This window comes from Engystomops pustulosus, chromosome 1 (genome assembly GCF_040894005.1).
Source record: "Engystomops pustulosus chromosome 1, aEngPut4.maternal, whole genome shotgun sequence".
Classification (NCBI taxonomy): Eukaryota; Metazoa; Chordata; class Amphibia; order Anura; family Leptodactylidae; genus Engystomops; species Engystomops pustulosus.
The window spans coordinates 145,933,097-145,949,044 of NC_092411.1; the positions used below are offsets into that span (position 1 = coordinate 145,933,097).

At 43.8% G+C, this 15,948-nt stretch overlaps 1 protein-coding gene across 4 annotated transcripts in view; it reads right to left on the reverse strand.

The window, feature by feature from the left end:
• Window positions 1-7,337, reverse strand: part of ANO8 (anoctamin 8) — a 91,567-nt gene extending 84,230 nt beyond the window's left edge. For 2 of the 4 annotated variants that reach the window (XM_072155643.1, XM_072155625.1), the window contains exon 1: window positions 7,068-7,337. In XM_072155643.1, the coding sequence (XP_072011744.1) occupies window positions 7,068-7,164 (97 nt within the window). In that variant the 5' untranslated portion in view covers window positions 7,165-7,337. Of the gene's footprint in view, window positions 1-5,811; window positions 6,092-7,067 lie in introns of those variants that run through there. The other 2 variants (XM_072155652.1, XM_072155635.1) reach the window with 2 other exon arrangements.
• Window positions 7,338-15,948: the final 8,611 nt, after the last annotated feature.

The following is a 15,948-nucleotide window of genomic DNA, read 5'->3' on the forward strand; positions in this document are numbered from 1 at the left end:
TTTAAGCCAGTGGAGCCATCTGGCTTCTAATTGTAAAAGCTTCCGATCAATATTTCCCTGACGGGGTCCTGTCTGGACCTGGTCAATGGCCCAGAATCTAAGGGTGCCTGCGTCACCTCCATGATGTAAATAGAGATAGGAGTGCCCTTATTAGTCGTAATGGAACTAATATGACTGGAAATTCTCCTTGGCATGAGTGGGCAAAATGAACATGTCCCACAAGGAAAGGAACCTGAAATGAGATTTCTCAATCTTTGAATAGACAACGGAGCTTCGCTAAAATGACTATGTACTAAGAAGTTCCGCAGGTTAGGGCCTCAATGGTATGTTATTGTGGGCCTGTCAGTTAACCTCTCTCTCAGGTCTGGGTCAGCAATAAGTATTGGCAAATATCTAAAGAGAAGCTTTTTTATGGTTTCTGCGTAAGCATCATAAATGCCAATGCATCTAATAATTTGCTGTGCAGGCTGTCGTACTTTGTTATGGAAGAGTGTGTTTCTATCTGTATTTTTTGCCCTTGCAAAAGCTTAGTATAAACATTTTTTGGGGTAGCCCCGACTTCTGAATCTCTGATAGAGATTGTAACATTCCTTCTTAAAAGATGTTTCATCAGAACAATTCCTGTGGGCTCTTAAATATCACCCAACAGGTTTACAAAGGAAACATAGGAACAATATAAAGCAATAGCAGGTAGTCAATAGTATAGGCCAGTGGTGGCGAACCTATGGCACTGGTGCCAGAGAGGGCACTCGGAGGCATCTCTGTGCGCACACAGGCTGTCTCCCAGGCACAGAGTTTGCCAGACATGGCATCTTCCTGCAGTCTCAGGTAGTCCAAGTAGTGCCCTGCTATTGTAAAGTGCTGCTTGGTCCTGTCCAAAGAGTGAAAAGGTGTCGGATTGGAGCTCAAAGATTCTGGTAGCAATAAGTTTGTTACTGCCTAAATTGCTGTGTTGGCACTTTGGGAAAGGCTAGTGGTTTTTGAGTCTCACTTTGGGCACTCAATCTCTAAAAGGTTCACCATCACTGGTATAGGCGCTAAAGAGTTATTTAACAACTGCCCCTAACATAGAAATGGGAAAGATTAATCATGCATCAGAGTATGAAAAGGCCTCACCCCCACTTCCCCACAGTGTGTATCATTCAGAGGTGAATTTTCAACCGGTGGCTGCGCCGATATACACAGAAATGGCGTGAAAGTGGTGTAGTCGCAAGAATAATCCCAATTTCTTGCTGTGTGCAAGAACTTGCGAATATTTTAGTGCTTCTACACTAGAAAACTAGAAGCACAGATAAAGTTTCTCTCAGGTCTCAGTGGCTTCTACTCTGGAGTTGAACAGTCAGAACGTGGAATATGGGGAATAAATGAACAATATACAGATGAACAGAATGGTAGAGGATGTTGCATATAAAGATCCAACTACCTATATTTGTCAGATGATATACTAAATGGGAAAAAAAAAGAAGATGAAGCAAATTTGCTCCAAATAACCAAGAGACATAATCCTAGCAGTGAAAATACATCCATACTTCAAAGCAGAACATGCGTATATCCTAAAGCACAGACTGGCTCTTTTCCACATCAAAAACCATGCAATGTATTTAAACCTGGAATTACAAATGACTGGCAATTAAATTCCCCCTGATTACTAAAGTCTAGGCACCTCAGCTATATGTTCTTGTCACACATCTCACCAGTGACATTGTTAGAGAGCGGGTGTAGTGACGCTAATAAAAGTATCTTTGTAAGGCCCCTTCCACACTTGCGAGTGTGATGCGCTGAACTCGCATCACACTCGCAGCGCATGCTGCCTGGATCTCCCGGCCCGAACGCTGCGTAATGTCTACGGAAGCCGCCTGATTCTCCACTAACCTGACTAGACCTTGTGTGTCCAGAAGCAACTTTTTTCCCATTAGAAAAATGTGGAAGACAAAGTAGATACTGTAGCTGTTAGTTGATTGCTTTCATATATATATATAAGGCTAGCTTAAGCGGGATCCGTCGCCACAAATTACATACCCAAACTAACTGCTAATGTGACGTAGGGCTATGTCCACACATGCCACCCATACCTTTGTTTCCAGTAGCTCCTTTATGCAAAAATCTACAAATACACATATAAGGCTGATATGCTTTGGGGGCATTAGCAGCAGTGGATTATAATAGGTGGTATGAGCAGTAGCCTGAGGCCCATAGCCACCCAAACTACACACCAAGTTTTATCTAGATGAACTTTCACCTCATCCTCATACATCAGTTCATGCTCTCAATACACATGTACACAAGAGCCATTTCAAGACCTTTGAAGGTCCTCCAAAGGTCCTGAAATTGGAGATTGAATGCAGGCAGAAGAGACACATCAACCATTCCCTAAGAAGCCCAAGGCCCATGGTAGTCTTAATCCGCCCTGGGCATTAGCATAGATTATGGGGTTTACACAATAGAACCATTACCATATGTAATCTTAAGCATGTGGGCTGTGTATCATTGGAACCTGTCCCCAGCTAAATATCACATTCCTGGTGACAGGTGCGCTTTAAAATATCACCAGCTTTTATTTGCACACCACTAAAAGACATAACAGAGGAAGATTCCATTAAAGCAAAAAATAAACTCTTAGCCAGTTGTGCCTCCTCTACACAGGTATAATTTTATACCAGTACCCATGGGATATTATTCCTCAAGGCCTGATCACCTTGTTTCTCAAAATAACTTGTATACACAGCTATGAAAAGTCAACCACTGAGACATTACAGATTATATCCACAATAGCAACAGACAAATTGCCGCCCTGCACCCCAACACATGCTTCACTGTAACATCTATGTCAAAAATACAGCAGAAACCACCACCTCAACAGCCCCGTCTGTCATGTGATAGATCCAGCAATACATTTCCTTTCTTATATTGTCCCTATGGCAGACCAAAGAAACACAAATAGCACAGACATATATACATATATGTTACATAGATTACAAATTGATAGAAAAATGTCTAAAATAAGGTATATAAATGTATGGATGTGAAAGAGAGACACAAGATAGATGGACAGGCATAAAATAAATATTGGTTCACACAAAGTTGGAGCAGATTTTGAGGCCCCTTATCTTGATCCCATTGTTATTAATCAAAGGCAATGCTGGCACTTTTTGGAATCCTGAAGGGTGAGGGGGGGGACATGATCCTTGTCTAGGGCGAGGGGGGGGGGACATGATCCTTGTCTAGGGCGAGGGGGGGGGGGACATGATCCTTGTCTAGGGCGAGGGGGGGGGGGACATGATCCTTGTCTAGGGCGAGGGGGGGGGGGGACATGATCCTTGTCTAGGGCGAGGGGGGGGGGACATGATCCTTGTCTAGGGCGAGGGGGGGGGGACATGATCCTTGTCTAGGGCGAAGGGGGGGACATGATCCTTGTCTAGGGCGAAGGGGGGGGACATGATCCTTGTCTAGGGCGAGGGGGGGGACATGATCCTTGTCTAGGGCGAGGGGGGGGGGACATGATCCTTGTCTAGGGCGAGGGGGGGGGGACATGATCCTTGTCTAGGGCGAGGGGGGGGGAACATGATCCTTGTCTAGGGCGAGGGGGGGGGAACATGATCCTTGTCTAGGGCGAGGGGGGGGAACATGATCCTTGTCTAGGGCGAGGGGGGGGGAACATGATCCTTGTCTAGGGCGAGGGGGGGGGAACATGATCCTTGTCTAGGGCGAGGGGGGGAACATGATCCTTGTCTAGGGCGAGGGGGGGAACATGATCCTTGTCTAGGGAGAGGGGGGGGACATGATCCTTGTCTAGGGCGAGGGGGGGACATGATCCTTGTCTAGGGCGAGGGGGGGACATGATCCTTGTCTAGGGCGAGGGGGGGGACATGATCCTTGTCTAGGGCGAGGGGGGGGGACATGATCCTTGTCTAGGGCGAGGGGGGGGACATGATCCTTGTCTAGGGCGAGGGGGGGGGGACATGATCCTTGTCTAGGGCGAGGGGGGGGGGACATGATCCTTGTCTAGGGCGAGGGGGGGGGACATGATCCTTGTCTAGGGCGAAGGGGGGGACATGATCCTTGTCTAGGGCGAAGGGGGGGGACATGATCCTTGTCTAGGGCGAGGGGGGGGACATGATCCTTGTCTAGGGCGAGGGGGGGGACATGATCCTTGTCTAGGGCGAGGGGGGGGGGACATGATCCTTGTCTAGGGCGAGGGGGGGTGAACATGATCCTTGTCTAGGGCGAGGGGGGGGGAACATGATCCTTGTCTAGGGCGAGGGGGGGGAACATGATCCTTGTCTAGGGCGAGGGGGGGGGAACATGATCCTTGTCTAGGGCGAGGGGGGGAACATGATCCTTGTCTAGGGCGAGGGGGGGAACATGATCCTTGTCTAGGGCGAGGGGGGGAACATGATCCTTGTCTAGGGAGAGGGGGGGACATGATCCTTGTCTAGGGCGAGGGGGGGACATGATCCTTGTCTAGGGCGAGGGGGGGGACATGATCCTTGTCTAGGGCGAGGGGGGGGACATGATCCTTGTCTAGGGCGAGGGGGGGGACATGATCCTTGTCTAGGGCGAGGGGGGGGACATGATCCTTGTCTAGGGCGAGGGGGGGGACATGATCCTTGTCTAGGGCGAGGGGGGGGACATGATCCTTGTCTAGGGCGAGGGGGGGGACATGATCATTGTCTAGGGCGAGGGGGGGGGACATGATCCTTGTCTAGGGCGAGGGGGGGGACATTATCCTTGTCTAGGGAGTTCCCCCCTCATTTTCCTAGAACTGATATAGAAAATAAACAATTCAAATCATAAACATGTTAGGTATTGTTGAATCCCAAAAGTCCCAATCTATAAATATTTTAAAATGATTATTCCAGTCGGTGAAAAAAAATATTGCACCAAATGTCTGCAACGCAACTTTTTTTGCCATTTTGCGCCACATAACATTTTTTATAAAAAGTAATCAAAAGGTCGTGCATTCCTTTAATGTAAACATCATCTCATACCGCAAAAATGACACCTTAAACAGCTCCGCACACCGAAGTGTAGAAAAGTTATTGGTCCCAAAATTAAGAATTTTTTACATTTTTTAAAATCTACTTAAACATAATAATACTTCTATAAATTTGGTGTCTCTGTTATTGTACCAACCAAAGAATAAAACAGAGGTGTCATTTGAGGTGCACAGTGAAATCTGTAAAAACAGGGCACAAAAGAAAATGACGCAAATGCGGTTTTTCACCAATTTCACTGCATTTGGATTTTTTCCTGCTTCCCAGTACACGGCCTGGAATATTTTATACCGTCACTAGGAAGGACAAGTTGTTACATAGAAAACAAGCTGCACACAGCTCTGCACATGGAAAAATAAAAACTTGTGGAATATGGAAAGTGGGAATGAAAAATGGAAACACAAATATAAATAAGCAGAATTGCAGGCACTGAGGGCAGTTCTGCATCCTATTTGGGGGTCTACGGGAAGTGAAGTATTTAACACTTAAGCTGCCTATACAGACAGCAGTCACAGAGTACCACTGCTCTACACTCCCGGCACCGCTACATTTGCTGTCTTCCCATACTAAAGGTCTGTGAGATGGAGGAGGGGGCAGGGACCTGCTGCTGCTGGATCAGATGCACTGATAAGAACATCCTCCAAGGCTGCTACTGCTTGGGACAGATTCAGTGGAGCTCTCCACATGTGGTAGTAGCCTGTGCCGGAGCTCCATTCCTAAAACAGCCCTGGGGGAGGAGGACACTAAGCTCTGCTGTAATGTCCAGTCACCCTGTCCCCATATTCCCCCATTTATTCTCATCCCACACCAGCCTTACCCAGGACCCCAGACATGCCATTCTGGCTGCCAGCCGGGTCAGTCCTCTCTCCGTCTGGCTGGAATTTCCTGCTTCTGTCCGGCTCTGTGTCCGGCATGCTGGGGCCGGGATCAGGATGGCATGGGTCCGGGGGTCCCCGCTGTCATTGGGGCTGTGTAGTGAGAGGAGGGACAAAGGGACACTCAGGCAGCAAGGAGCCTTAAACACGCTTGATATTTTGCTTCTAGGGCCCGCCCGCCTTCCTCACTTCCTCCTTGTGCAGCTGCTGATGTATTGTACAGATGAGGCGATGCTGCGTGCTTCCCTCACACTGACATCTAGGCTGCAGGCTGCTGCCTTCACATAGCACCTTGTTAGAAAGATTCGTACTTTTATACATGAACAAGTATATTTGGTTTACAGTGTAGTTATTATGTGTCATCATATCCCAGGCTGTAACAAAAAGGTCAAGACAGTGGAATATCTTGTGGAATACACCTCAGGTAAAAAAAAAAATTAAAATATACATGTCAAATATGAATAGAAACAGATTTTGAGGCCCCTTATCTTGATCCCAGTGTTATTAATCAAAGGCAAGGCTGGCACTTCTTGGAATCCTGAAGTAGTCACACATGCAATTCCACAATAGGGAACCCCCCACTTTAAAGTTTTCTAGAAGATCACCTCCAAAATGTGCTCCACAAAGCTCAGTGTGAACTTAGCCTTACACAGAGGTGCATAGGATAGATGGAGGTCTGTGTGTCTATAGAGCAGGCAGACATTGGCACATGGTTCGGTGACATCAGCGCTGTACACACAGACTCCAGTCATAGAGCACTGCACAGCGCAGCCCAGGTCCCATCAAGTCACTGCAGAGGGGGTCCGCTCCGCTACCGCAGCGTCTGTCCCCTCACATATACACAATAATAAAGTCACAGCCTGCGAGACATACAGAGCCATGTCTGCCGCTACAGGAATGGAGGACAGACGCCAGACCCATGTCAGCTCCCATGTAACAATGCGGAGGGACCAGCGGAGCTGCACATAGTACACAAAGCATGACTTTACAGGAAGGAGCCTGAATGTCACATCTTACCCTCCCGCACCTTAGACACGAACATCAAACACTGCATTTAGCAGTGCCCATCAGTACAACAGCATGGCCCGTGCACTGCAGAGAGGCCAAGCTCCCACACATGACCCCTGACAACATCAGCAATGTCCAGTCACCCTGTCCCCATATTCCCCCATTTATTCTCATCCCACACCAGCCTTACCCAGGATCCCAGCCGTGCCATGCTGGCTGCCAGCCGGGTCAGTCCTCTCTCCGTCTGGCTGGAATTTCCTGCTTCTGTCCGGCTCTGTGTCCGGCATGCTGGGGCCGGGATCAGGATGGCATGGGTCCGGGGGTCCCCGCTGTCATTGGGGCTGTGTAGCGAGAGGAGGGACAAAGGGACACTCAGGCAGCAAGGAGCCTTAAACACGCTTGATATCTTGCTTCTAGGGCCCGCCCGCCTTCCTCACTTCCTCCTTGTGCAGCTGCTGATGTATTGTACAGATGAGGCGATGCTGCGTGCTTCCCTCACACTGACATCTAGGCTGCAGGCTTATGCTATCACTTGTTAGAAAGATTCTTACTTTTATGCATGAACAAGTATATTTGGGTAACAGTGTAGTTATTATGTGTCATCATGTCCCAGGCTGTAACAAAAAGGTCAAGACAGTGGAATATCTTGCGAAATATACCTGTCAAAAAAAAATGTCTAAAATAGATATATAAATGTATAGATATAAAAGAGAGACATAAGATAGATGGACATGCATAAAATAAATATTGGCTCACACAAAGTTGGAGCAGATTTTGAGGCCTCGCTAGATCATGCTGTGTTCCAATCTAAACATGGAACCCGACGGAAGACAGAATCGGGGGAGACGTGGGGCGGCGGTGAGGTAAGTATCATCCTTCACCACCCCTGAACAATAAGCAAATGGCCTACGAGGCCACAAGCAATGCGACAATGGCAACAACAATGACAATGGCAACGAGCGATAGCACATTAAGTGCAAGTGTTGCCCCTACCCCCTGGCAACGAGCAGATAGCGCCTCTGTAAATCCCCCTGGCAAAGACATGAGTGTGTCTCTGTAAATCCCCCTGGCAAAGACAAGAGTGTGCCTCTGTAAATCACCCTGCCTAAGCCATTAGTGTGCCTCTGTAAATCCCCCTGGCAAAGACAAGAGTGTGCCTCTGTAAAGCACCCTGCCTAAGACATGAGTGTGCCTCTGTAAATCCCCCTGGCAAAGACAAGAGTGTGCCTCTGTAAATCCCCCTGGCAAAGACATGAGTGTGCCTCTGTAAATCCCCCTGGCAAAGACAAGAGTGTGCCTCTGTAAATCCCCCTGGCAAAGACAAGAGTGTGGCTCTGTAAATCACCCTGCCTAAGACATGAGTGTGCCTCTGTAAATCAACTTGGCAATGTGTGCATCAGTAACATATCAATATCATAGTGTGCATCATTAACCACAACCCCCCTGCCAATGAGCAGAGTGTGCATTAGTAAACCCAACCCCCCTGCCAATGATCATAGTGTGCATCAGTAACCACAGCCCCCCTGCCGATGAGCATTATGTGCATCATTAACCACAACCCCCCTGCCGAAGAGTAGAGTGTGCATTACTAAACCCAACCCCCCCGCCAATGAGCATAGTGTGCACCACAACCCCCCTGCCGATGAGCAGAGTCTGCATTAATAAGCCCAACCCCCCTGCCAATGAGAACAGTGTGCATCACTAACCACAACCCCCCTGCTGATGAGCAGAGTGTGCATTAGTAAACCCAACCCCCTTGCCAATTAGCATAGTGTGCATCAGTACCCAGATCCCCCCTGCTGATGAGCATTATGTGCATCAGTAACCATAACCCCGCTGCGGATGAGCATAGTGTGCATTAGTAAAACCAACCGCCCTGCCAATGAGCATAGTGTGCATCAGTAACCATATTCCCCCCTGCTGATGAGCATTATGTGCATCCGTAACCACAACCCCCCTGCCGATGAGCAGAGTGTGCATTAGTAAAACCAACCCCCCTGGCAATGACCATAGTGTGCATCAGTAACAACATTCCCCATGCCGATGAGCAGAGTGTGCATTAGTAAACCCAACCCCCCTGCGATGAGCATAGTGTGCATCATTAACAACAACCCCCCTGCCAATGGGCAGAATGTGCATTAGTAAACCCAACCCTCCTGCCAATGAACATAGTCTGCATCACTAACCACAACCCCCCTGCCACTGAGCAGAGTGTGCATGAGTAAACCCAACCCCCCTTCCGATGAGCATAGTGTGCATCATTAACCATGCAGTAACAGCCAGGATCGCGACTATCGCGATCCCGGCTGTTTAACCCTATAGACGCCGCGGTCATTGTGACCGCAGCGTCTATAGTGAATCGCCGAGACGATCGGCACCCTCCGTGCATGGTACAGAGGTCCCGATCATTGCCATGGAAACCCTGAAGCCCGATAAGGACCCCAGGGTTGCCTTTACTAGAAGCCTGTTAGGATCGTGCACGATCTAACAGTGCTGATGTCAATTAGTATTGCAGTATATTACAATGAACAAGTGATCAAATGATCACTTGTTCATGTCCCACCCTGGGACAAAATAAAACAGTAAAAAAAAGTAAAAAAAAAACAAAGTGCAATTAAAAAAAATTATTAAAAAAGAATAAAAGTCCCTTGAAGTCCCATCCCATGCAATAATACAATAAAACATAAAAAAGTGAAAATCACCAAAAAAACACAACATATTGGGCACCACAACGTCCGTTAAAACCTGTACAATAAAATAAAATCATCACTGAACCCGTACGGTGAACGGCGTAAAAAAAAACACAAAAAAACCAAAAATTATGACATTTTCACATCTGACCTCATAAAAAGCGCATAAAAAGTAATCAAAAAGTAAAATTTACCCCGACATAATACCAAGAATAAGTACAGCTTGTCCCGCAAAAAATAAGCTATAAACCAGCTCTGTAAGCTCTGCCCATTATTACATGGCGATACAAAAACAAGCAAATTTCTAACAAAATTATTCTGCAAAAAAGTTAACCATAAAAAAGCAATATAAATGGGGTATCGCCGTAATCGTGATGACCCGTAGAATAAAGATAACACATTATTTTTATGGTATGGTGAACGTCCGGCCAAAAAAATGCTAAAAACCATAAACAAGAATTAATGATTTTTTTAACCACCACCAAGAAAGAGTTAATAAAATCTGATTATTGGCTATTGAGCCCCCCCGTAAATGATGTCCCTGAAAAGTGGATTTCAACCACAAAAAAATGTCCAAATTACAAAAAAAAAAAACATTTTATAGCCTGTAAAATGACATAATGCAGATCTGCTCTGAATGGCGCTGCTTCCCTTCTATGCACGGCCGTGTGCCCATACAGCAGTCACCACCACATATGGGGCATCCTTATACTCGGGAGAAATTGGGTATCAAACTTTGTGGAGATTTTTGTCGTTTAATACTTTGTAACGGTTTAATTTTTGGCCAAAATTAATACATTGTCTAAAAAAATTACAGCTTGTAAATTACACCTTCATATTGTTTTAACCCATGTGAAGCATCTAAAGGGTTAACACACTTCTTAAAGTTGATTTTTTACACATTGAGGGGTGTAGTTTCTAAAATGGCGTGATACATGGGGTTTTACTGCTGTTTAGGCCTCTCAAAGTCAGTTAAAGCTGATCAGGCGCCTCTAAATAAGGGTTTTGGCAATTTTCATAAAAATGAGAAAAATTGCACCCAAAATTCTGAACCTCCTAACAACCTAGAAAAGAGAGAGGATGCATAAAACCCTATGCCGATATAAAGCAGACATTCGGGATATGTTAGTTATAAAGTTACTTGGGTGCTATGACTATCTGCCTGAAAAGCAGAAAATTTTGAACTTTGAAAATGAAAAATTTTCAGAAATTTTTGCCAAATTTCAATTTTTTTCATAACTAAACACAAAAGATATCATCAAAATTTTAAAGTACAATGTGTGACGGTAAAACAATCTCAAAATCCCCTGGATATGTTAAAGCGTCGCGAAGTTATAACCTCCTATAATGACACAGGGCAAATTTAAAAAATCAGGCCTGGTCCTAAAGGTCTAAAATGGCATAGACACGAAGGGGTTAAGTGATAAGTTTTGCGTTTCGTTCTGAAAAAAAGTGAAAATTTGGCAAAAGTTTGTAAAAATTCTTAATTTTCCAAGTTTGAAATGTTCTGCTTTCCATACAGGAAGTAAAACTACCCAAAAAGCTTGATAATTAACATTTATGGAATGTCTGCTTTATGTCTATTTTATGTATCTTGTCATTTTTCTAGGCAGAACTTTAGGTGCCATTTTTCTCATTTTCATGAAAATTGCCAAAACTCACATTCTGAGGGACAACTCAGCTTTCAGGTGACTTTGAAAGGCCTATATAATAGTAAAACCCCATAAATTACCCCACTATAGAAACTTCACCCCTCAATGTATGTAAAACAACTTCTATTAAGTCTATTAACCCTTTAAGTGTTTCACATGGGTTAAAACAATATGGACCTGCGATTTAGAAACTTTTGAATTTTTTGGGAAAATACATTCATTTAGGCCAAAACTGACAGTTTCATAATGAATAAAATCATGAAATGCACTGCAACGTTTGATGCCCAATTTCACCCCATATGTGGTGGCAAACTGCTGTATGGGCGAATGGCCGGGCATAGGATCAAAGCAGCGCTATTATCAGCAGATTTGTAGCATCACATTGTTCAATCTATAAATTTTATTTCTTTTGATAATGCGAACATATGAGGCTTATTATTTACGGGATGAGATACAATGTATAGATAATTCATCTTGGGGATCTATAGCTCATTATTAACTATTTCAAGGGGGACACAAACAAAATCATCAATTTTTATTTTGGATTTTTAGCACTCCCCCCCCCCCCCCCAATCATTCTCTGGTTCACTGCAATAACAGTGATATCTCATTTATAGTTTTTCCTATCTTTGCTCAATTTTACTGAGCAAAACCAATATTGGAGAAAATCGCATTGTTTTCACTATTGACAACTTCTGTATTTTTCTGTTGTCAGATCTGGTTGAAGGCTGTTGTTCTTTTCAGTCGTATCATATTAGGGAACATATTTAGATTTATTGTACAGATTAATGCGGACGCGGTGATACCAAATATGTACTTTTTTTTGTGTTTTATATACTTTATTTGCATTTTATGTGTAACTGGGGAGATTATGGGACTTATTTATTTATTTAATTATTATTATTATAAAATGATTTAATCTTTTTTTTTTTTTTACATTTTCTATCCTTTGGCTCGAACAAGCGTTCATCCAATCGCTTGTTCAAGCCTTTAAATCTTACAGTGTAAGTAACTGAGCATGCTGCCGGCAAAGAGAGCCTCGGGGACACTCGCTGGACCCTGGGCCTGCGGCAGGAGAGATTGGATCCCCCAGTAAGCACACCGGGGGGGGGGGGGTCATTCATGGGGAACACACTTACACGGCGTGGTCGTGATTGGGTGTTAGTGCCAGGTCTGTGCTGTGATATAACAGCCCGGGACCGGCACCAGACTGACCCGATGTCCCTAAATCTTCTTCTGACGCGCCGCTATAGAAAGGCGTTGCGTCAGAAATATTAATATTTCTCCTCAGAGGCCTTGTTTATACTAATTTCCCTGAGAAGAAGACTCCAGCAAGTCAAAACAGGAGATATGCAGGAGCTAGAACAAAAATATAGGACAAGAGTGAAGGACAGACTGGCTTCTCATTAAATGTCAAGGAGAAGCTGGCAGGCTAGCAAGCAGGTTACATAAAAATAAAGTTTGAATCATGACATTAGCTGGACAGTGCTTGACTCCTGGCATGACCCCGGCTAATACCAAAATAGCTGCTTGATCCAAAATGGCCGCTGTTTGGTTTTCTTGGTCCAAGATGGCCTCTGTAGAGGAATATATCACTAACAGTATATATATGCACACATACAGTATACACTGAGCATATATACACATACATGCAGTATAAAAACACCATGTACAAACATGCTGCATATACATACAGAATATACACACATACAGCAAATACACACATTTAGTATATAGAGCATATACATACATTATACACAGCATATACAAAAACACACATACATCATATATTTATGTATGCATATATTTAACCCCTTACCGACATCTGACGTAATAGTACGTCATCGCTCCCCGTGATGTCATTGTAATAAATGAGGAGTAAAATGATTGTAATAACTGAGGAGTAAAATCCCCATATACTTCCATACTGTAATATGGCAGAATATGATAGGATTGATCAGACAACCTAGGGTTAAAGTACTCTAGGCAGTCTGAAAAATAGTAAAAATAAAAATTAAAAAAGTTTAAAAAGAAAAATTATAATAAAAAAACATAAAAATTCAAATCACCCCCCTTTTCCTAGAACTGATCTAAATATAAATAAACAGTAAAAATCATAAGCACATCAGGTATCGCCGCGTATGAAAATGGCTGGTGCATCAAAATATAATAACAATTTTTCACTGCGTTCAACCCCGTAATAGAAAAATAGCGCCCAAAGTCGAAAACAGCACTTTTTTGCCATTTTGAAAAAAATAAAAAATTATATAAAAAGCTATCAAAAGGTCATACAGTCCTCAAAATCAAAAGTCGCAAAAAATTACACCGCCAATAGCTCAGTACAACAAAGTATAAAAAGCCATCAGTAGAAAAAAAAATTGTACAGGAGGTTTTAATTTTTGGAACTGTATGAGAGCATTATTAGAGCTATACAAATTTGGTATCCCTGTGATCGTACCGACACAAAGAATAAAGTAGACATGTCATTCGGGGTGTACAGTGGAATCTGTAAAATCCAAGCCCACAAGAAACCGGCACAAATGCGTTTTTCCTCCAGCTTCACTGCATGTGGAATTTTTTACCCGCTTCCCAGTATACGGCACGGAATATTAAATACCACCATTTTGAAATGTAACTGGTTTAGGAGAGCGCTGGCTGGGACACAGAGGGAGGGGCCGGAGGCACGATCCGGCAGTGCATTCCCGGACCACTTACCAGCACTGCAGGGTTACAGGGACCGTGCATCCCCGGGCCCCTTAACCTCACGGGCCCCATAGCAGCCGTTACGGCTGCTATGGCGGTAGTCTAGCCACTGATACGTCCCCATAGACTCCTATAGCGTCAAGGCATTACGGCGAGAACACATTGTGCTCATAATACCGTTCCTGCGCCACAAAAAAGATAGAGCAGGCTCTATCTTTGGCCGTAAGAACATCCATGCGGCGCCGTTTTCTATGCTGAGGAAAGGCGCTACATCCAGGCTAGCAAAAATTCATCTGAATGAAACTTAACCTAGGAACAACAACATGGACTGTAGTAGTTTTCTGTTCTCTTCGGGGTGCTACTGTTGTTTAATGTGAGTCTCCTTGCCTCTCACACATCGAAGAGCTTGATTAACTTTAACCCCTTAACGCTGAAGCCACTTTTCACCTTCCTGACACGGACCATTTTTTAAAATCTGACATGTGTCTATTTAAGTGGTTATAACTTTGGAACGCTTTAACATATCCAGTTGATTTTGAGATTGTTTTTTTCGTGACACATTGTACTTCATGCTGGTTGAGAAATTTAATAAATATATTTAGTATTTATTTATGAAATAAATGGAAATTTGGCAAAAATTTTGAAAAAAACAATGTTTTCCAAATTCAAAATTTTCTACTTTTTGGAAAGTTGGTCATAGCACTAAAATAACTTGATAACTAACATTTTCCATATGTCTGCTTTAACTTGGCATCATTTTTCAAACATCTTTTCCTTTATTTTGGATGTTAGGAGGCTTATAACTTTAGGTGCAATTTTTCAGATTTTTACGAAAATCATCAAAACCTACTTTTGGAGGGTCAATTTAGTTAGAAGTGACTTTATAAGGCCCACATGACAGAAACCCCCCACAAATGACACCATTTTAGAAACTACACCCCTCAAAATATTCAAAACAACCTTTGGGAATTTTGTTAACCCTTTGAGCGTTTCATGAGCGTGAAAGATAAATGAAAGTGAAATTAGAGAAATGTAATTTTATCTTACTATAGATTCATTTAACACTAAAATTTGCACCTTCACAATGGGTTGAAAAGGAAAATGCATTTTACAATGTTGAGGGCAATTCCTCTTGAGTATGCCAATACCCATTTTGTCACTGTACCCTGCTGTACGGGCACAGGGGGGCACTTGGAATGGAAAGAGCGTTGTTTCGTTTTTGAAGGGCAAATATGGCTGAAAAAGTTTACATGTGTCAGGATGCATTTGGAGAGCCATAGTGGTACCAAAACAGAGGAAAGCCCCAACATGAGACACCATTTTGGAAAGTACACCCCTTGGAGAGTTTAGCAACGTGTAATTTGTGTATTTTCCCCAATAGGTGTTTGATTCAATTAGGCCCCAAAAGGGAAAAAAGGTGAAAATTTTCTCAAAAAAGTCACTTTTACCCCAAATTTTTGTAAGCCACAAGGGATAAAAGATGAAACAACCCCATAAATGTGTAAAACTATTTCTCCTAAGCACAGAACTGCACCACTTTTGCATATAAAGTGTTGTATGGGTACACAGTAGGGCTCAGAAGAGAAAGAGGGGCTTTGGCCTTTTAGAAGCCAGATTTGACAGACATACTTTACATGTGTCAGGATGCATTTGGAGAGCCCTAGTGGTACCAAAACAGAGGGGAACCCCAACAAGTGTCACCATTTTGGAAAGTGCACCCTTTGGAAAATTTAGCAAGGTGTAATATGTGTATTTTCCCCTACAGGTGTTTGCTTCAATTAGGTCCCTAAAAGGAAAAAGGTGAACATTTTCCCAAAAAAGTCACTTTTACGGCTAATTTTTGTATCCCATAAGGCATTAAAGATGAAACAACCCCAAAAAATGTGTACTAGCATTTCTCCCGAGTATAAAATTGCCCCACACATGCAAATAAAATGTTGTATGGGTACGCAGTGAAGCTCAGAAGGGAAAGAGGGGCGTTGGCCTTTTAGAAGCCAAATTTGACAGACATCCTTTACATGTGTCA